General features: G+C 35.0%; 1 protein-coding gene across 1 annotated transcript in view; it reads left to right on the forward strand.

The window, feature by feature from the left end:
* The window catches only part of LRP1B (LDL receptor related protein 1B), a 1706338-nt gene that overhangs the window by 1521288 nt on the left and 161390 nt on the right, over positions 1-23660 (forward strand). The window contains exons 64-66 of the mRNA XM_070423500.1: positions 1963-2079; positions 2378-2497; positions 4005-4124. Coding sequence (XP_070279601.1) covers positions 1963-2079; positions 2378-2497; positions 4005-4124 — 357 coding nt within the window. The remainder of the gene's footprint in view (positions 1-1962; positions 2080-2377; positions 2498-4004; positions 4125-23660) is intronic.

A 23660-nucleotide genomic window follows, 5' to 3' on the forward strand; every position in this document is an offset into this window, starting at 1 on the left:
AAATCCCAATACTACACATTCTTATTGGTGGCATTATCTTTGTGATTTTTAAAATATATTTTTACTGACTGTAGAGAGAAGGAGAGAGATAGAAACATTAATGATGAGAATCGTTGATTGGCTACCTCCCGCACCCCCTAGGGGGGATTGAGCAGGAACTCAGGCCTGTGCCCTGGCAGGAAATCAAATCGAGACCTTCTTCTGGTTCATAGGTCATCGCTCAGCCACGGAGCCACATCAACCAGGTCTCTGTGATCTTTTAATAAATGATCTCTTACTTGGAGTTGATGGGTTAACAGCATTGAACATCTGTAGGCATAATTTAATTTTGAGAGTCATGGTGAGGTGGAAATGATGTACATGAGTCTGTGGAGTTGTAGAATTCATTTTTGAGTAGCTATATCATCAACATTGGGGGCTACTAAGAGATACTGACAATACCTATACTTGCACTTTAAAAGACAGGAAAGCTTGATCCCAGTTTCACATACTTGCATACTTACATAATGTTTTTTACATAAATGTAGATAGGAGACATGCATCAAAAATTCTCTGGCATCATGAGTTTGTAATTCCATTTCCTATGAGATTTGAATTCACCATGGATCATTCTAGAGGCAAATTTAAAAGTCAGTGAGGCTTCCCAGTTCTTTCCCAGACATAGAAGCAGGAATTTACCTCATTCTTATGGGAGGGTTTTTTAGTAGCAAAGGAATATTACAGGAAACTTTACAGGAAGCAATAGAAAATAGAGGAAATGAACATGTTTAGAGCATGAGAAAATTAAGTATAGCACAGTTGAAACATTGAGTGTGTTTAATAAATGTTATAGATTGTAGGTACATGACTCAGCATTCGAGAACTCACTTCTATGGAAGTCAACATGTATTAAGAGTTATTTTTTAAATATTAAGAAAATGTTTAATTAATGTCATAATTATAAACATGTTATTTTCCATAAAAAATTTAATATATAATTTATCAACATTTGATTGACTGGCTTGAATTAATAAGTCATTATTAGTTTCTATTAATCTCAAAGTCAGTGATTAGTAACATACATTAGGATCATCAGTCAAAAAAAATGTTTTATTACCAGCAAGATAGTTTGTGAGAAGACTTCAAAGTCAGATCTGGATTTAAATTCTGAGTCTGACACTTGAAACTTTTCTGTCCATGAAGATTAATTTCCTCATTTATAAAAGTGCTTATGATGTTGAGGTGAGAAGTTGATGATGAGATTCAATTAGTTACTGTATGTGAAAGGGCCTCACACAATGCCTGATACTTAGTAGATACTTAATAAATCCTACTTCATTATTATTATTCCTTATGTAAACTCAAAAATATAGCAGATAAAATGAACTATTATCTGGGGTTTATTTACTATAATAAAATATGTGTTGTACATAAAAATCGTTAGTATTTATAAGACATTGCCCTTTACATTAATACAATTATAGAAATGAATATAAATAAATCTGATTTAAAATGTGATACCTATAGGTAGCATTTGCTTTAAGTAGTTCTGGGAAGTATGTTTTGGAGGCGATATTCCTCTCTTACACACAACAGGTGTCAAAGTGACCAAAGATAAATGATTTTTTAAAATGATATTGGAGTAACTATTTTTTAAAATTACAATAAATTCTATTCTGTCACTAAATTCTCTATCATTTATTTGAAGTAAGGAGGCATTTATGTTTTTAAATCTATACCTTTATATTTATAGGTTGCTAATTGCTTTCTTAACTTTAGTTGAAATGTAATCTTGAGGCAGTCTGAGTTGTTCATAGTGTAGCTGTGCATCTGAGTCCGATGGCTATAGATGTGAGGCACTGCCATTGTGCTCTAGGATATGCTTATAATAATGGTATGAACATCTGAGCGTCAGAAAGCTCTGTTTAGGAAGTCATGAGCTAAGATTGTCCTTCCACAATGCCTGTATGTTTTCTCCCCCAGCTGAATTCAGATGTCAGCCAGGCCGGTTTCAGTGTGGAACGGGGCTCTGCGCTCTGCCTGCTTTCATCTGTGATGGAGAGAATGACTGCGGAGACAATTCTGATGAACTCAACTGTGGTAGGTGATCAATGTTTTAACTAAGGAACAGAAATCTAATTCTTAACTGATTATGTCCACACTGACATTTTTTATTGTTGATTTGAGAGAGAGAGTGAGAGAGGAGAAATCACTCAATTTGTTGTTCCACATGTTTATGCATTCATTGGTTGATTTTTGTGCAGTGTATGTGCCCTGACCGGGAGACAAACCCACAACCCTGGCATACCTGAATGATATCTGGCCAGGGTGTGCCCACACTGATTTAAACGCAGACACGAGTTTCGGCACAAATAATTTTGCTCTTTTTATCTTTTAGATACACATGTCTGCCTTTCGGGTCAGTTCAAGTGTACCAAGAATCAGAAATGTATCCCAGTAAACCTCAGATGTAATGGACAAGATGACTGTGGCGATGAGGAAGATGAAAAGGACTGTCGTAAGTCACCTAAGAATGTTCTGTCTTATATTACTTCTGACCTCCAACGGAAATTGGTCTAAAAATTATTATTATGCCTTGTAAATTTACACAATGTCGAAATATATAATAGCAACTGTGCCACATAATTCCATACAGTTGTTTATTGGTTATTGGGATGGGTTATTGAATAAGCTCTAAATGAAGAAATTGAAGAAAATTAAAACATGGGTCATCTTTACTTAAAAGCTACTTGGAGATTGTGACAATAATTAAACAAAATTCATTTATTCATATCATTCTTAAGAGAAGCAGCAAAAACAGCATTATAGGTGATTATGGAATTATTTTTTCATACATTTATTTTTTTGCTCATAGTAAGTAGGTATAGGTAATTTTCTAATGATTAGTTAGTCACTTGAAATTAACTCTATTTTAATTAGAGGTTGCTTCTCCTCTACCCCCATAATATACATTTAAACATACAAGAAGAAATAAAATCTGGGAAAAATAACAAGAAAACTATTAGGTAAAAACTGTAAATAAGACCCTATTTAATGTATCGTAACAAGCTACTTCAAAGAACAATAGTAAAATATCTTCCATTTTGTTCACCTCTTATTTCCATCAACTGCCTAAATTCAAATTACTTTAAGTGAAAGAGAAAACAATTTACATACACGTGCATAGGAAGGCAGGCTGGTGCATGAACACACACACGCGCACACACACACACACACACACACACACACACAGAGGCTCTGAAGGCTAGAGAGAGCACCTGTCAAGTTTCAGGATTTCAAGATATGCTGTGAACATTTCTGTCTTGTGGAAAGTGTTATTTTATTCCTCTAAAAATTTCATCAGTAAATAATGAGCAGTCATCCAGCAATTTGATTAAGATGATACATTCAGAATAAAGTCAGCCCCAGGTCTTTATGGTTAGCCATTCTAGAAGCTGATCATTAAACTCACTAGGATTTGCGATGTGGTTTACAGTCTAAGTCAGATGTTCACCTCTTCCCTAAAAGACACCACAACTAGAGATTTTGGTAAATTTTGTGCTTTTTATTTCTTCATTGACTAGTATCTTTCAATTTTAGTAATTTTTTTTTCATTTATAAAACTGACTATATATAAAATTTAAAATTTATTTATCTGGAAAAAATTATTCTGAAACTCCCTAGTTTGTTTATAAAGTTAGTTTTTAAATGTAATCTAATTTAGGTGGGACTGTTTTGAAAACTCTGATTTTTATCAAATACATCATTGGAGAAATACGTTTATATTTATTTCTACTGAAAGATATCATGAATACATTATAATTAAAAGTTAAAACTCTTCACCTTCAGAGCCTCATTAATTAAAAGATGATACATTTTCAACTACCTTAAGCATTTGTTTGTCTAATTGTTTTTTATATAGAGTATCCTTTTTTGCTCAATATCTCCACCCCTTCCCCAGCCCCGCCCTACTCCACAACTATACTTGTCCAAAGCTGCATTTTAATAAGTGTTTTCCTCTTAAGCTGAAAACAGCTGTTCTCCAGACTATTTTCAATGTAAAACTACCAAGCATTGCATTTCCAAGCTGTGGGTTTGTGATGAGGATCCGGACTGTGCAGATGCATCAGACGAAGCCAACTGTGGTGAGTGTTGTGTGACTGTGGATCTTACCTATGGTGTTCATGTCATCATCTGAGATGGCCATCGTGCAATGAATCTGAACACAATTCTGATGAGACTGAAGTCTTACATGAGAAAGTCTGTCTCTGTGTTCTCAGAGTCAACAATCTCAGGTTGGCTATTTCGTAAAAAGAAAGGAGGGGTAAAGCAAAAGAGTAAGTATTGCTTAGTATAAGTCAAAACTATTTCTGGAAATATAGATTTTAAAAAAGATAGGATAAAATTATCTTATTTTAGAGGATGTACATAATAATAGCATTTAATAAATAGAAACGACAAAATACTATTTTCATATTGTTCTAGACTTAATTTTTCTGCTTAAATTCATATGATTTTTCATTCATTCAATGAATATTAATTCATAAATATGATAAAAATATAGGAAAAATAATGAAAACATGTTCTGTTTTAATAGATGACAGTGATAACTTGTTAGTATTTGTTTCTGAAATAGTAATGTCTTCACTTCAAATCATTTATTTTATTTACAACATTTATTCCTTAATTAACATTGCAAAAATGGAGAACATATTCATTTTGTTGAATATATTGTATCCTATCTTAAAAATGTTGAAAGCTAGACAGAAGTGAACAGTAGTTGTCAGGTGTAATTTATTTCATGAACACTTATTAAACATTTACTTGAGACTAATTTATAGGTGAATACACCAAACTTAGCATTGCTGGGGAAATAAAAAATATCATCTAGCAATTGATTAGAGAAGACGAAGTTTGCCTCAGTTAAAGACAGGACTTCCGGGCTTCTTAGGCAAAATTGTGTTAAATTCATCTGCTAGGTTTCACATTTGCCAGTTCCCAGTGAAACTTTATTTTCATCAGTTTTTCTGCTTGGGAGCTTCTGGTCAACGCCTTACTCACTCCCCAAGTCTCTGGCTTCCACAGTTTGTCCTGCTACATCACACCTCCCTGTGGTTGCACTTCCTGATTTCTTTTCCTATCTCCCTTCACCTTATCTAGATTCTGTGCCATCTAAGAGAGTCTTGCTTCTAAATTGGTTGAGAATCTTTTGCTTCTTTTGAGCAGTTTTGATGTATAAACTGCTGCTTGGCTAATTATTTTTAATTAATGTGTTAGCTGTAATCACACTAACTGGAGGTTGGGAGAGGAACTTGAGCTTCCCACAGTAGCTTTGTACTTTCCACAGCCTGTTTTTCCCAACACTGAACATGCTCAAACCAAAAAATAGAATTGATTAAAGTGTGTTTTTATTTTCCTTTAAATGCCTGGTGAGGAAACTTGAATCAGCTACTCAAGCTATAGGAATATAAGGATCAGAATTTTTTTAATTAAAGAAAGGGCCTGTTAAATTATAAAGCATTTAAAACTTACCGACTTGTACAGAAAGTTATACAGTAAGCACCATGTACCATTTTAAACAGATGTTAACATTTGGCCTAACAGATCTCTTTTAAAAACCCAAATCCCAGCAATAGCAACCAAAGCCCACCTCTATCCTTTTCCTTCTCCTCCTCCACCTGTCCTGAAGCCAGAAGTGGTTAGGCATCATTCACATGTTTTCTGTTTAACTTTTATTCTATTGGTAAGCATTCATTAATATATACTTAATAGATTATAGCATTCTTAATGTTTACATAAATAGTGTTATATTTTCTATACTAATTTGAAGCATAACATTTTCTGGTATTCTAGTGTATTAATGTGAATAACACATTTTCATATTAAAGGTTCCACTGCTACATGTTACAATTACTATGCATTCATTAGCAAATAAAGCACAAAACAGTTAATAAAATCTGTCCTATTGACACCATAGAGTCTCAGTTCTCAAGTTGTCACTTTGCATGAGAGTTCATTCAAAGCAGATGTGACAATATTCAGAGTCAGGATTCTGTCAACATTTAGGATAGAAAGCCTGGAATGGGCCTGCGGAGAAAGCTTTAATACTGATGACTATAAATATAATAAAATTATTCATACTATTTTGATTTACTTACATGCAAATTTAGTTATTTGCAGAATTTTTATTACCTTGCACTTAGAATCACATTTAGTATGTGATATTTGTCTTTCTCTGACTGGCTTATTTTGCATAACATAATCATCTCCAGGTCCCTCCAGGTCTCACTTATATGTGGAATCTAATGACCAAATAAACTGATGAATAAAATAGAACCAGAGGCATGGAAACATGGAACAGACTGACAAATCTCAGAGGAAAGGGGGAAGGGAAGAGATTAGATAAAGATCTTATATGTATATAGGCCTTGTCCATGAACACAGACAATAGGGTGGTAAAGGCCTGGGGCAGGGCGGGAACCAGATGGTGGGGAGCAAGGGGGAAAAATGGGGAGAGGACATCTGTAATACTCTCAATAATAACGATGAAAAAGAATAACATTTAGCAAATGATAGTCCCATGATTGCAAGATAATTCATGGAAGAAAAGTTCTGTGTTCATATGTGCAGGAAGCATGATGTACTACATTCTGTATTTTGGAAAACAGTGCATACTTACACTTATTCAGTGAAGACATTTTCTAACATGTGACATCACAAAATCTGTCTTAGATGCTTGGAGGGTGAGGTTATGTACCTTTATGTTAGCAGGTTGGAAGGAGGACGGGCCGCTATCTGCACCCTCTCTGGGGGTGTGGCGCTCTCTGCTGCCCAATTGATATGATCTGCATCTGTGCTGTAATCTCTGCTGTGGATGCAGGCTTCACCCCTCATTGCTTGAGTGTAGGCCAATTTCTGTCAATGTCATTTTCGTACGTGTGAGTATATCTATGTGTGAGTGTGTGAATGTGAGTGTGTGAGTGTGTGTGTGTGAGTGTGTGAGTGTATGAGTGTGTGAGTGTGTGTGTGTATGAAGAGATAAATAAAGAGCCTTTTTTATACTGAAATATTTTGGTTTGAATAAAGCCCTTGATAGGTTTGAATAGAGCCTATCCTTAGAAATTGTCCTCTAGCTTCCTTACAAAGAAATGAATGAGCTGCATGTGAATCATTAAACTGTCTAAGTGGAACACATTTAGTCTTCCTGTAACTATCTTTAGTACCTTTCAGGCACTGACTCTCTCTCTACCAAGAAGATGTAAATTATTCGCTGATGTCATGTTATTTTTTCTCTCTGTCTTAATAATAGAGAAAACTGTGATATTTAAATTTTGTTGCACAAAACTGAAATGGAGTCCACACAATGAGTCAGGAGCCAGGCAAACTATTCCGAACTTCGGATTGATCTGTAGCAAAAGCCATAAGAGAAAATAGCTTTTGCCCAGTGAGGTTTATAATTGAGTTTGTCACAAAGAGAAACTACATATTTATTTTAATAAGAACCAATTTGTGTAGTTGATTTTCTTAAAGAAATAGAGTAAAAAATTTAATAGTCCATGACATTGTTGTTTGAAAAATACTTGCTCCCCTCATCCTTTGCCAACTATATTTAATTCTCTAGAAACAAAAAATAAAATAACACACACACATACACATATACACACACACAAGCAAAAACTAGTTGTAGATTTATAGCAGTATGTGAGAAGAATGAGTGTTACACACCGTATAATAACAATATGTAAGAAATGTAGAACTTTAACATTTTTCTTTCTTTAGGCTACCATTAGAACAAAAATATTCATGTTTGTTTTAGTTTATGTTCCTGTTTGCATAACATTTGGGTTGGCTATTTCCTTGGAGAATATTCTACCATTTACATTTTCAGGGCTTAGTCTATTTTGCTTAGTACTATGTTTATATGATTATGCTGTATATTAGTAAATGAAAATAAGTAGAGTGATAGTTGGTAATGCTTTTTTTAACACCAATGTATGGTAATGCACTTATGTATAGAAAATATTATTTTTTAACCATTTAAGAAAACTTATATTTGTGTTTATTAATTAAAATATGTTGAGGATTCAAGTGGTATCAGATTTTGCTTATGAAAAGACTATACATTATTATCCATTAACATTTCAGGACATTATATAGTAATGAGAATAAAAGACCTTATATAGAGTTATAACTGTGCCATTTATTAGCTTTGTGATCTGTGTACAGAATACTGATATTGTATAGATGACTATTCTGTTAGCCATACTTATGATTCAATCAGTCTAGATTCAAAGTCCAGGATGCAAGGTGTCTTGGCTAGATTTTTCATGCCATTAGACCACTGTTCATATATGGTTCCTTGTTCATAATTCATGTGGGAAATAATGTGGGTGGAGAGACAGGTAATGTAGGATTTAGTTTGAGATATGAACTTTGTTATCTCTTTCTAAGTTATAGATGTCAGAGTAAATTATTACTTATTTTATTGTCCTTTGAAATCTCAACCTTACAATTAATATTTACATTTCTTTAATTCAAAAATTTGAGAGATATTATAAAACAAAAGTAGACAGCAGATCTTCCATATGGATCATGTTATCCATATGATTTCAACACTTCCCTTCACTAGGAAGAATGAAAAAAATTTGAACAGGACATAACTTTCTCACCCGCCATTCAATATTATCTAACACCATGTTCGTACTCTGAACTATCCGGAGTGTGATCCACAGCTTACCATCTATGTCATGCGGGCCACACATTTGAAAAATTTCTTCTCCTCTTGAGTAAATTAATAAACAAACACAAATATAGTTTTATTTTTGAGATCATGCATTTTCTTCTTCCTGAAGATTTCCAATGATTATATATGTGTATGTGTGTATACACACATACACACATTTGCTGTAGGTACGTCATACCTGGAGTGTTTTCAGGGAATGAAGCCATTCCTAAGATTCTTACTCTTTGCATTATGCAAGTCATTTAAGGAATTGTAATAGTGCTTTTTAAAAGGGTGTCTGCATTGTTTTACTATTCTAAAGTTCCTCCCAGTATAAATAAAGAGTAAATAATGCTGAAGGTATATCAGTAGAGAAAATCAATTCTAGAAATATTGTGATCAATTTTTCTTATTAATTTTGTATGAATAAATGATTGGTAAATAGATTAAAGTGTAAGTGTTTATTGAGAAGAAACTTTTTTTTCATGCTAACATTATTTACTCTTATTATGCTGTCAAAAACTTTGACCATATGGAGTAAAGTTTATTAACACTGTGCTTTGTTCCAATTTTGGAAAACGCTTATAATAAGAAAGCATTTTTAAAAAATTTCATGACACTTGGTCATTGATCACTGGGCATGCACTGTCCAGATCTTTTTTTGGAAGATGCAGTTAAGTCTTGGCACTAAATGCTGTATTTGTTGACACTGAAACAAATGCAAGAAATGAGCATGCTAAAATCTTTAGTTTAGAACAATTAGACTAAAAGTAATTACATGTGCCTCTTTTGACTAAAGGTATGGCTATCCAAGAGCTATCAGTTATTACTTTAAGATTAATAATCTTAAATTCCAGAGCTTCTCTCATGTAATTTTATTTTCACAGCTGGAACTTACTACTTCTTGATAGTGCAAAATTACCCATCCACTTGGTTTCATTTTTTGGCTCAATGCTATAACTTAGTAATTTTTAGCATTTTACTGACAGATGGAATGTGTTCACTAATCATGCTGAATTAACACAAAATGCATTTCTAACCAAAAAAAAAAAAATGATGAAGCTGAAAATGTCAAATCCACTAAGTTCCATATAGAGTGCATATATGCATATAATGTTCATGGAATCTGATGAAAAGGTCATTAGAGGTCATGTGGTTAAAGTAGGGCCACATTTGTCATCTATATAAACAAACAAACACACAATGTTTTATATCTAAAGTCCTCATACTATAAATGAAACCTTTTTTTTAAATCCTTTCCAATGGAAATTTTGTCTTTGTTTAAGGATTCTCAAATTAATTTTTTTTTACATTCTTCTTTAGGCCAAATAATTCCATTTTATTTAATCTCTCTCCATGGGTTCTATTTTTCATTCTGTTAATCTCTCTCCTGAAACCTTCCCAATTTCTATGCTTTGTTTATGAGCTGTGGAACAGAATGAAGCATTTTTAGTCAGATAATGTGCTATCCTCTGTTCTCCATTACTATATGCCCACATTTGTGTTCTGATATTGTGTTTGATTAAAAGCACATAAAATCAGCGTTCATTCTGTTGATCTCCAATTAGAGAGATTTCATGTGCATTCTGCCAGCTCTTCAATGTCATCTATTAATGAACTGTTTTTATGCTTTTTTAAAGGTTTTAATGAAGTCTACTTTCTCCCTTTATATGCCCTCCCCTGACATTTCAGCTCTAATGTCCCAGGCATTGAGTCATAATATGTTCTTTTGGTCAGATTTTGTTTATCCAGGTCTTAACCACCCTGTGAAAGCTTCAATCAAGTATTAGCATACATATGGAGAAGTTGGCATTTGTGATAATTTTTATAATAACATAGATACATTTAATACAGTTCTAAACAGGGGCAGAATTATCCAAATGCAGTTACCTTACTCCAATAGAATCTTAACTGTATTATGCCTTTTTAGGTCTACGGGAAGGAGTGTCCATTTTTTTAAATCAAGTGTAGGTGCTTAGATATCAGATATTTTAAGTTCTTGTATTGTAGTCCTTATGTGGGTGGACAATTTTCAAAGAAACTTTTGGAACTATTTAGAAGGAAAAGTACAGATAAGGAGCTGAATATAGCAGTCACTATATGTTCTCTAGTGTTATAACATTTTAGAAATATGACGCTGTACTCAGGCTATATTATAAAACTTGAAGGTGAGGTCACATCATCAGTAACTTAGGCGCTTTTTCCTTCTTTCACAGGATTTTTTTTATCACTACCTTACACTCTGTTTTGTTTTGTTGTTGTTGTTTTGTCATTTTCTGCACCATATTTATTGCTCAGAAATGTTTCCTCGCATAACAGTGAAATGAAATAACTTCAAAATCTGGGCATTTATCCTCTAATGAAAGTAGATAAATGAAATCTGGACATTTATCTACTAATTAAGATACTAAGAATGGTTGTCCTCTACACAAAAGGAGACACATTTAGAGCCCTGGTACAAATGTATTGGAGCCCATGGGTTATTCATGGTCAATGAATCAAGGTCTATGGTGAAAGGCCACCAACTCAACCTGAATGTGCAGTCCTATCAAATCAAGGCCCGGTGCAGTAATGTATCCTCTCAGTTAAGCTGCAACCCCAATCCCTTAAACACTAGAGGAGAGTGTGGTAAGAGACAGGAGAGTTACCAGTGGGTGGGGGCCAGAATCTGGGAGAATGTGGGCATAGGCAAGCTCTCAGCAATGTTCAGGACCAAGGTGGGCTTCGACTTACTGTGGTAAGTGCTGATGGCAGCATCCCCCTTCTGTGCTCTGGTGAGAATCCACCCCTTCTCCACAGGGGCATTGCCCACTCAGGGCACATTTTTATTAGACATGTCACTGCTACATGCAGTTGACTTTCTGAAAATACTCATTATTAAGGTAATTTAAACTGATCAGATATGAACACTAACGATAATAGTATTGCATTTTATTTATTTTATTTTAATTTGCTCTTATTATGTAAGGCTCTGGGCCAGGGTTTTCTTTGTGGAAATAAAAGAAAAAGCTGAAACTAAATCAATGTGATTTAATTATCTCTAGGGATAAAAGCCAAATATTCCAAGTCTTAAAGGTAGAAGTAATGCGGGTTTCCCCAGTTAATTATAAAAGAAGGATATTGGGGAGTACTTTAAGAAAAATATGAGCTATCTTTTTAAGGTTTTAAAAAAAACTGGACTTTAAATCCCATTGAAAATGGAATTCTCTTTTTATCAATAAACAGATGACAGCATTGCAAACTTTCTATAAAGGACCAACTTAATTATGTGCTAAGATCTCCCGCTGAGGTGGAGATGATAACTGCTTACTGTGGAACAAATAGTTCTGCAAATGACAGTAAACTAGCATGGTCCCTGGTATGTGAATGTCTGCCAAGTGAACACAAATAGATTTAATAAATGCCCTTTTCCTTTAAAAGTATGTCTTAATGGTATATGCAATTTCATTTTAAAATGGTAAGTGTCTTCTTGTTTAGATGATTTTTAGTTTAGAATAAAATTAGTACCTTTGGCTCTCCAGCCACTTTAGTCAGGGAAATGTGAAACTGTTCAGCTTAATGCCGTCCTAGGTGAGTGTTGCATTTTAGCAGGCAACAGCAGACCTTCACAATGATGGATTTCCTATTGGAAACCTCAGCTCAGATCTGTGTCTGAAGGGATTTTCTCTAAAGCTAACATTCTTAAACATTGGCAGAGAAAGGAAAACCAATGTTAATACCTCTGCCGGGTATAAGATATTTAAGACTGAAGATAAAGGATTAAGATGGCTTTACTTTTTTTCTTAGGCTTCTATACATACTCTTTGGGATGTCAACTCCATATTTGAGGTTCAATATGATGGAATTGTGTGTTAGTGTTTGTGTCTGCAAGAGTATTACATTTATCTTTTCTACAGCTAAAATGATGCAACCGATCTGTCATTATTATACCTTTTACAAATAACACATTTAGGGTTTCTTTTAAAACTCATTTTTATTATGGTATTTATCAATTTGTAATGTGTACTTTAAAAGTTCACATTTCCCAATATTCTGTTAAACGTACTCTTTCAAGATATAACATATTTTCAAGATTTTAAATACTCTGCCATTGTTGTATATCATAAGCATGCTTCATAAATGCTTCTGGAAAATGGTCTACTTAATTAAATTTATTCACATGAGTAAATATGTAGATATCACACTAGTAGTATGATAGAATGCAAAGGACAGCAAAAAAATGTGGCCTCATGATTGACTGACGTGTTATAATATTAAGTGTATGAACCTCCATAAATGTAATGTTCTTAGATGTAAAATAAAGTTATTTAGAGGATTAAGTCAGATTATATTTTCAAAATGATTTACATCTGACACAAAATAGGTTGTAATTAAGTTTTCCTCTCCTCCTGATTTTTTTTTTTCTGATACTATTAGAAATAGGGAGAGGAATACTGTTTAAATCTAGTATTTTGGGACTAGATTTCATATATTTATTTGTATCTGGATACACATTTTTCACAATGTATTATATCTTATTCAGTTGCATATGTCTATTTCCATTTTCTAAAAGCTGAGCAAAAGTCTTTGTGGCAGTATCCAAAGAAAGCGTTCTATATAAAGCCATTTTAATTCTAGAACATTGTGAAATGATTCAGAAGTTGGCTAGAACCAAAGCAAGTAGACTTGTAAATTGAAGAAACCATTGCAAAACTTTATTTTTCAGTTACATTTTCTTTGTTGATTTATGTGAAGACTTTCCTATGAAGGTCATTCCTGGATAAGACAGAATCCTCTCTTGTGGAGGAACTAATGACATGTTTGCTTCTTTTTGGGTCTATTTCTCCTTTTATATTTTCATCAGACTTTGGTGCTTGGTAAAAGGGTCATTTTAAAGAAAGGTTTCAGCTTAAGATGTTGGCTAAAGGAGGATGAGGGTTTGGTTACTAAAAATAACAAAGAGTTCCCTAGCCGATTTGGCTCAGTGGGTAGCTGTGGAGTGTGTTTCCCTCCACGCCTCCGTGGTTCAGGGTTCAGGATCTGGAAGAGGAGCCGCACACAAATGAAAGAGAAGAGACAAGAGATAATTTGGAAATATTGGGGGACCAGGTGGGCAAGTCCCACTCAAGGAGAAGGACTTCCACTGGTGCTCAGGCCTCACCAAGCTTTTGTTGATCTGGGATACACCCATAGCATAGCCCTTAGGCAGGTGACCCCTGGCAACAGGCAGACTAGCCCATCAGCAAGGATTTACATAATAATAAGTGGAGAATTTGCTTCAGCTACCGCTGTCTAGACAAACAGAGGTGGCGCCCAGCTCCAACCTTTGCTAGGGCTTCAAGGATCACCAGCCTTCCGGGTTCCTTGTCCACACCTCTCTGCTAGTGAAGACAATAGGCGGTCTCCCACAGGTAGCACATAGACTCGTGGACTGAAGGGTCCCAGGGTTGATTCCAATCAAGGGCCTGTACCTCGGTTGCAAGCTTAATCCCTAGCCCCTGTCAGAGTGCATGTGAGAGGCAACCAATCAATGTGTCTCTCTCACATTGATGTTTCTCTCTCTGTGTCTCTCCTGGTCCCTGTCCCTTCCACTCTCTCTAAAAATCAATGGAAAAATATGCTCAGGTGAGGGTTAACAAATAGTAAATAGTAATAATAATAATAATAATAATAATAATAATGGGTAACCAAAAAACAGCAGTAGAGATTTGTGAGATTCTGGATTTTTTCCTAAATTTATTTTTATTGTACCTCCAGGTTTCTTCCCAACCCTCAGGTTTGTTTATCTATTATTTGAATTGGGTTTTATTAACATATTAGAGGCGAATGCACGAAATTCATGCAAGAGTAGGCCTTCCTTCCCCTGGCTGCTGGCACCGGCTTCCCTTTGGCTCCAGGAACCTGGTCTTCCCTTGCAGCCCCAGCTTCGTCTGGAAGGATGTCCGGTCTAATTAGCATATTATGCTTTTATTATTATAGATGTTTAAGTGTAATTAACTTATGCCATATATCTCTGACTAATATAAAAATGATATAAAATCAGAAACTGGGATTAAAAAAAGAGTGTTGGGTGGTAAGAGATCAATTGAAGGACTTATATGAATGCATATAAGCATAACCAATGAACACAAGACACTGGGGTGGCTAGGGTCAGGGCATGTGCCGGGAGGGTTGGGGAGGCTGGGGGAAAGTCAATGGGGGAAAAAAGAAGACATATGTACTACTAGATTTTATAGTTTAAACAAGAAAATAAAATTTAAATTAAAAAAGAGGATGGTATAATTAAATTTAATGGAGGTCATAAGGTGTGTCGATCAGTTTCCCGTAACAGAGAAAACTTCAAATTGGGTGGTATTGATATTGTTATGGTTGTTATTATTTCCATTTAATAGGTGATGAAATGAGGGTCAGAAAGGTAAGGTCAACACCCAGGTTAATTAACTGGTAACATGGATTTAAACCGACGTCAGTCCAGCCTCAGGGAAAAATAGGTTTCTACATTCTCATTTCAACTGTACCTAATCACGATTTTACCATTAACTAGCATTGGGACTAGGAGAAGTCACAAAAGGTTTCTGAGGCTGTTTCCACACTTACAATTTGAGGCCTGGATATGATCATTTTTCTCCCAGATAGTAATTTCATAATCTATAAATAGCAAGAATGTGAATATAGTTCATATAATAATACCAAAAGAGTATATTTATTTTCAGAATTTGTCGTATAAATTGTTTCCATTCTCTTAGTGATCCTTTTATGTCCAGTTTGTTGCAATACCTAAAAGAAGAGAAATCATCTAATACAAAGAATGCTTATGTAATTGAGAAATATTTAAGTACAGTGTTAACTAAAACTGTTTCAAATTAATAGTTTATATTAAAATAATGAGTTCAATAAGTATATTTCATATAGATATAGAAATCTTATAGGAATGTATTTCTTTATCATATCAAAATAGTTTTCATCACTATATAAGAATGAAAGTTTGTGCAAATCTCTTTAGTAGAATGAAATTTAGCCCCCTTTGTTGAATTCGCTATTTTATTCATTAGCATTAGAAAATCTCAGGAGAAAACCTGAGATTCTGTGTTTTCAACCTCAACAGATTTACAGATTTATATAGTGATGAATACATTTCATTAATTCATATGCCTACCAAGCTCAATGCTTTTCAACTTTTTGAGCATCCATCAGTTTGAATAGAGTAAAATCAATTTTTTTTTACTTCATTCAGGAAATTTAATTCCAGTTTATCTCTATCTTCTTCCTCCTTCCTTACCATCCCTGTCCTTTCTTAGATCTCACCACTTTAATCTTTCCTCTTAGCTTTCTTTTTCACATTATTCTTTCTTTCTTTTCTCCCCAATTCCAGTAAGATCTAACACAGTAAATGTAGTGTGAATTCCAGGTATTTTGTTTTCTTACTTCAACATGGTACCTAGGTGAATGAATTTGGAATTTCTTCTACCATCATTTGAAATCCAATGTATATTCCCTTTACCAAAAGAAATTTGTTAATGAAATGTTGGGGGAAGGAAAGGGCTATATATTTAATCTCCTTTACATTATACATCTTATTTCCTTTTGTGACTATTAAAATTAATCCTCTATCTATCAACACCGCATTCCAGATTATTGACAATGCTTGCTTCATAATTACATCAGTCCACATTTTAGTTATTCCCTCAAGATTTGTGCCATCTGCAAGTTTGACAACAATGTATTTTATATTCCTATGTAATTTCTTAATAAATTATGATGAGGTATATTGGCATACTATCAGAGTAAACCCTCCAAGTTGCCATCAATATTATCTTTTAGGCCTAGTTTTTCAGCATTGTAGAATTAATTTTGAAACTATTATTCAAAGTCAACTTATTTATCATCTATTCAAAGACATAATTGAATTTTGGTTTGAAGATACAGCATGCCCAAATGTTGCATTGATATATCATAGTAAGTATGATTCATTTTGTTGTCTCACCCATTGTCCTGTATAACATTTGATTTTCTATTTCTCCCAGACACTTTTTTTTCTTCCAGAGTTCTTCTTAAGGCAATCTATACCAATGTGTAAGTCTTATTTTTAGCATATTCTTTGTAAACTTTGAGGAATATACACATCCATTGCTTAGTTCACTTATTGTATTGGTGGGGTGGTTTTTTTTGCATTTATTTCATAACCTGCTGTCTCTCTGATAAATATGATTCCACAGCAGATTCAGTGTTTTCATAGGAGGCAAGCAAGCCTATTAAAAGGTGAATAAAGACATCTGACAGGGAAATGCACTATTAAGGTTTGTAAAGACATTTGGGAATACAGCCAAGCAAACAATCATGTACTGTAAACAGAATCTTAAAAAAAAAAAAAAAAAAAAAATCAATACCTTGCTTACTAGGCAGCCAATAAGGAAATGATAAAATAAAGGCTAATATGATCATTTATTAATTATTTAGCACCTAGTTAACTGTAAGTCCAGTAAGGGGCATGTTCTGTGTTGAGAGTGAGACTATACATATGGACTCTATTTGTTTCCCTCAGCATGTAAAGTATGCCAGATTATGGAGGGGAAAAACCCACATAGTTCAGAAATAACAAATCTTATCACTGAAAGTTTTACAATATTGTTCATATTTATCTCTGACTATAAATTATACTCACTACATGACTATCATTTCTTTTCCTCTGGTATAGACCTGTTGCTGCTTCATGGTTTTTTGGTAAAGGCAAAACTACATTTTTCTTTTAAACTTTGGCACAACTTTCGAGACACATACAATTTTATTCATCTCTTAGAGTCCACAGAACTGAGATCTTAGTGTATGATGGCAAAAGAAAGAAGCACTTTGGGGGAATTATTTGTGATACAGTTTTAGAATGGGTGATAGTGCAGATATTGGAGTCAGACGATATGAATTCAAGTCCTGATTCCACAGTTTAAGAGCTGTGGGCTTTGGGATAAGTAATTTATTTTAACCTGAGCTTTAGAATTTTCAGCTGTTCAATATACTTTTGCTACAGAGTTACTAAGAGGATTACATAAATCAGGCTTAGCCTTGAACCTAGCACAGAAAACCCCCACAATAAATATTAGCTGTTATTGTTGTGTATGTTTTTAATTTATTTTTATTGTTGACAGTATTACAGATGTTATTATTGTTTTTAAGCTACAATATAAAAGTCAACCTGTAACAAAAATACAAATACTGCTCATAACAATATTTACTTATGAATCTTTTCAGAGAACCAAAATTTACTGTATCAACTATAATGAAATAAAAATGCCAATGTTATAAAAAATAAAATACAAGTCTATTTGAAATGATAGATCTATGTGTTACTTCTAGTCAATAAATCTAGTAAAAAAAAATCAAATCATTGATCTCTAGTGAAATCTGGTCACTAGAGGCATTTCGTTTTGTATGACATACTCAATATTTTTTTCAAAGACAAATGTGGTTTGTTACTACCTATTGTATACTTTATCAGTGTACGCCATCCTGTTAAATTTGTAAGCATAAACACATAAGCTGAGAACAAGGTAGTAATCCAGAATATACAGACCAAAGAATCCACCATGGCAGTTACACATTCTGCGTTTCTGTATTGCTGCAGCCCATTTAGTAATTTCCATCTTTACTTTGGCATAAACCTAAATGAGTTAGTACCTGAAATCCATTGGTCAGAAAAGGATGAGGCTAAATATATATGCTCTCCTCTGGGGAGGAGAAATAGCAAGAGAAGTTCTACACAAAGCCTTGCCTGCTGGTAGTGCCAGTCCTCACCAATGGAGGTCTTTATGACCTCTCACCACTCATGCTTCCTCGGCTCCAGCCGCCCTCATCACCCTGCTGTTCCTTAGACACTCTTGGCCTGTGTAGGTCATGTTTCTCCTTGGGATGCCCTTTCTCTCAGATAATGGCATGGTTCAATTCTTTTCTCTTCAAGGCCACTCTCTTAATATAGCATTTTTAGATTATATTATTTAAAATTTCCCCTCTGCACACATTCCCTACCCCCTTCTCTTTTTTTTTTTTTTATCACTGTAGCATTTCTTACCCTCGAATCAATAATAATTTATTTTTTATTCTTGCTAATCTTTCAAATCCCCACTTCCCATTAGCATATAAACTCAATGAGGGTAGAGATTTATGTCTGTTTTGTTCATTGGTATAAGTCCTATAAGCTCAGGACAGTGCCTATTACATGGTCAGCCTTGTGCATGGTTTTAGAATAGATGATTACATAAATCCTTTGTTAAGTTGGGTTTTCCCAGAATTAGCACAAGCACTCACAAAGATATGAGTACAAGTAGTTTACTGGGGAGATGAATCTAGAAACCACTGGTAGGATGGTGGGGAAGTTAACTACAGAAGGAAAAGAATAGAGGGCTCATTACTGTGCAGATTACTGCAAGAAGGGGATCCATTCTACCAGGAAACTTTGGGATAGTGTAGAAAAAGGATAGAGCTGACATGTTTATTCAGCCACTCCTGCCAGCCATTGCTTTAGGGCTGCTCTTGGAAAGGGAGGAGCATTAATGCCTGGAAAGACATTTCCAGATTGGGGCTAAGCAAAGAGTCACATATGCTTACATTTAAAAGTCATTGGCTCAGCATGGACAAGTATGGTACGTACACAGGATAGGAGATATCATATGCTTCAAATCCATGTACCAGAGCAAAACTTTGTTTAAAACTCGGGGTTTAAAGAGTCTAGGACATCTCTATACTGAACAGATCAGTGTGTTGTCCACTTTGGCTACCACCATACATTTTCAACCAAGCCTTTTTATTCAGCTGATATCAGATGTAAATATGCATTAAATTTATTTTTAAACATTTAAAAAGGGAATTGTGAAGACTATGTCTAAGTACATAAGGGACATGAGGCCATGTTATTATGAATCCATATATTAGATTATAGTCTAAAACTCATATGCATCAGTCACCATCATCAAACACAACTGTTTCCATTTCCTCTTGTTAGCCTCTTTCCTTTCCTTTCCTTTCCTTCCCTTTCCTTTCCTCTCCTTTCCTTCCCTTCCCTTTCCTTTCCTTTCCTTCCCTTCCCTTCCCTTCCCTTCCCTTCCCTTCCCTCCCCTTCCCTTCCCTTCCCTTCCCTCCCCTCCCCTCCCCTCCCCTCTCCTCTCCTCTCCTCCTCTCCTCTCCTCTCCTCTCCCCTCCCCTCCCCTCCCCTCCCCTCCCCTCCCCTCCCCTCCCCTCCTCTCCTCTCCTCTCCTTTTCTTTTCTTTCTTTTCTTTTTATATATTTTTATTGATTTCAGAGAGGAAGGGAGAGAGAGAGAGAAAGAGAGAATGAGAGAAACATCAATAATGAGAATCATTGATCAGCTGCCTCCTGCATGCCCCCTACTGGGGATCGAGCCCACAAACCTGGCATGTGCCCTTGATCGGAATCGAACCTAGGACCCTTCAGTCCACAGGCCGACACTCTATCCACTGAGCAAACTGGCTAGGACAGCCTCTTTTAATAATTTCTTTAAAGCCTTAAAAACAAAGCCCATGCTATTATCCCTACTTTCTATAATCTTCTCTATTGAAATGATTTTGTGTATGAAAATAAAACATGAGTTGACAATAGAGAATTTAGGTTAGCAAAAGTGAAATTGCCCACTAGACAATGGTGTTGCTTAAACATGCTTTCCTTTCATCCACACTGTCCTCCAGAGAGGAAAAATATTTATTTCAGGCCCTGTTAGCAATATAAACTATAAATTCTCTAAGTTATTTGAGATGTGGAGAAGAAAATAAAATGAACCTGCATTCTAGATGCATATTAAACATTCTTATCTTTGATGGCCAACAAAGAAAGAGATCAGCAGGGACACTCCAAACAATTAAGCTACACAGCCAGGGCTAAGGTACTAAATTTTAGATAAAATTGAAACCACAAAATAGAAGTGTTAAAGAAGAAAAAACAATACATATTGGAATGGTTTGCTATTCAACTTGTTGGCACAATTTTTACTTCAACATTCTTGACTGAATTTATTATGTATTTCCAAAGCACATTGGGTAGATAAATGATTTAGAGCAGTTGCTCAAAAACAGAGATTTTTCTTTGAAAACTATGATTGTTCTTAATGTCCCCACGTACATACACAATAGCACACCAAAGATACTCCATTTATTATAATCTATACAGTTAGAATTATTTTTCTACAGAGATGCCTAGCAGTAAAAAATAAGAATAATGTGAAACAACTTTTTTTTTTTAAGTTTTGGAACCTATTTCTCCAAGATTTCAAATAGACATAGTTTAAAATGCAATGATAAACATAACCATATAACCACATATAAATCCTGATGCTTATGAGAATCTGTCTGCCTGCTTGCTCTCTCTCCCTCATACTCTTTTACTAAGGCACTGTAATATGTGATGACTGTCACTAAATAAAAGTTATTTTGAAACAGATATTGACACAATTGTAAAGAAAGCATATTTATTGTAAATATTAATTATCGTCCTATTCAAATTGGTAAAAAAAATTGAAAACCAAACTCTAGAGGACTGTTTTACTAAACTAAGGTATATCCACAAGATAAATATTATCTATAATAATAAAAGGATAATATGCTAATTAGACCAAACGTCCTTCTGGATGACCTTCCGGATGAAGCCAGGGCTGGAGGGAAGCCCGGGTCTCAGATGCCAGAGGGAAGCCCGGGTCTTGGGTGGGGAAGGGAAGCCTGGGTCCTGGGTGTCAGAGGGAAGCTAGTGCCGGCATCCGGGGAAAGGAATGCCTACCCTTGCATGAATTTTGTGTATCGGGCCTCTAGTACAGTCATAAAACTGATTTATATAAGAACTAGAGGCCCAGTGTATGAAATTCGTTCACTGGTAGGGTCCCTAGTGGCTGCCGGCACCGGCTGGGACATCCCTTCCTTCCCCCAACTGCCACCACCAGCTAGGGCCTCCCTCCCTTCCCCAAGCCAGCCCCATCCTCTGGTCGAACTCCTGGACAACCTCTCGGTCGAAGGGACAATTTTCATACTACGCTTTTATTATATAGGATTTTAATAACCTATGAAAATTATTTCTTTTTTTAAAAATATATTTTTATTGATTTCAGAGAGGGAGAGGGAGAGAAAGAAACATCAATGATGAGAGAGAATCATTGATTGGCTGCCTCCTGCACACCCCCTACTGGGGATCGAGCCCGCAACCCAGGCATGTGCCCTTGACTGGAATTGAACCCGTGACCCTTCAGTCCACAGGCCAATGCTCTATCTGCTGAGCCAAGCCAGCTAGGGCTGAAAATTATTTCCTTATAATTTTTGGTGAAATAGGCAGTGTACAAAATTTTATTAACTTATTGTCATAAAGAAACATAATCAGGTTTATCTCTGTGTTGTGTAGCTATAAGCTATTTGTTTCTTTTATATATGTATATGTATATGTATATGTATATGTATATGTATATGTATATACATATATATATACTATTACATTGTCTTACATTTCCATAAAAAGTATATATTACTTATATAAATTTTTAAAATTTATAAAATGTTATTTTTCAAGAAATACAATTATATTGAAACAAAAAATGTTTTATAGACCTGATAATTAAAGATATATACAAATAAAAAAAGTAAAACACATTTTCATTTAAAAGACCCCAGGGATCTTGTAACCTTTTAAAATTTTAGATAGGAATGTGTTTTCCCACAACATTTAAATGTCTTAATGGCTCTAATATTTATCTGTGACCTGAACAAGTTACCAATATTTGGTCTTTGCACATAAAATAAATAGAATGTTTCACAAAGTTGTAGTGAAACCTTTTATTAACTTAAAACAACAAGATAATCAATATAGAGCATTTAAAACACTGCCTGCAACATAGAAGTTTTAAATAAATATCACTTTTCTTCCTCCCAAGTTCATATAGCTTGTTTATTATAAAATTGGTATTATAATCCACTTCTTTTACATTTTAATTTACTATTTATTAGTTTTTATTTACTTACTGGTTATCTATTTATTTAAGATTATTACTACACTAGAGGCCCAATGCACAAAATTCGTGCATGGGGGGGGTCCCTCAGCCCAGCCTGCGCCATCTCACAATCTGGGACCCCTTGCTCCTGATCGCCCACCTGCTCACTCTTTACCACCTGGCTCCTCACTCCTTAGTGCTGCCGCGGAGGCGGGAGGCTCCTGCTACCACCGCTGTGCTTGCCAGCCATGAGCCTGGCTTCTGGCTGAGTGGCGCTCCCACTGTGGAAGCACACTGACCACCAGAGGGCAGCTCCTGCATTGAGCATCTGCCCCCTGGTGGTCAGTGCATGTCATAGCCACCTGTCGTTGTGGTTGTTCTGCCATAATGGTCACTTAGGCTTTTATTATATAGATAAGTAACTAGTTAATAATTAGTACTATTACTTAATTATCACTAGCTTCTCTTCATTAAGCTTATGTTCAGTTCTATGTATTAGAATGAATTATACATCAATTTTTAGCTTTCAAAAAACTGAAGGTAAGTAATTACTCTAGGTTGTACATGAGTAGGAACCTAGGACTCCAATCATGTTCTGAATTTAATGCTGAGATACCTCATCTTTGTGGTATCTCATTCTTCCCACCAGATCAGAGTCTGATGTCCATCCAAAACTGTAAAGTGAATTGAGCAATTGTCTAGTGACTCTTATCAATTTGTTTAGTTGGTCATACCAACTAAACAAATGTAATCAACTATGTTAAAAAGTATTTAGCTTAAGAATGATTCTGAAAAGGGATACCTTGCATATACCTTTTATTGTAGAGATTTGGGTTCTCCTCATTTGTGGTCCACAAATAGTGACCAGTCTGTCAAGACTTCTGGCTGTGTTCAACATCACTAGTCATTAGGGAAATGCAAATTAAGTCACAATGATATATTACCTCACATCTGTTAGAATGGCCATCATCAAAAACATGGTAACAAATGCTGGTGAGGATGTGGAGAAGAGGG

The sequence above is a fragment of the Myotis yumanensis genome, unplaced genomic scaffold (assembly GCF_028538775.1).
Source record: "Myotis yumanensis isolate MYYU_CA2020_CCGP unplaced genomic scaffold, mMyoYum1.0.hap1 SCAF_8, whole genome shotgun sequence".
NCBI lineage: Eukaryota > Metazoa > Chordata > Mammalia > Chiroptera > Vespertilionidae > Myotis > Myotis yumanensis.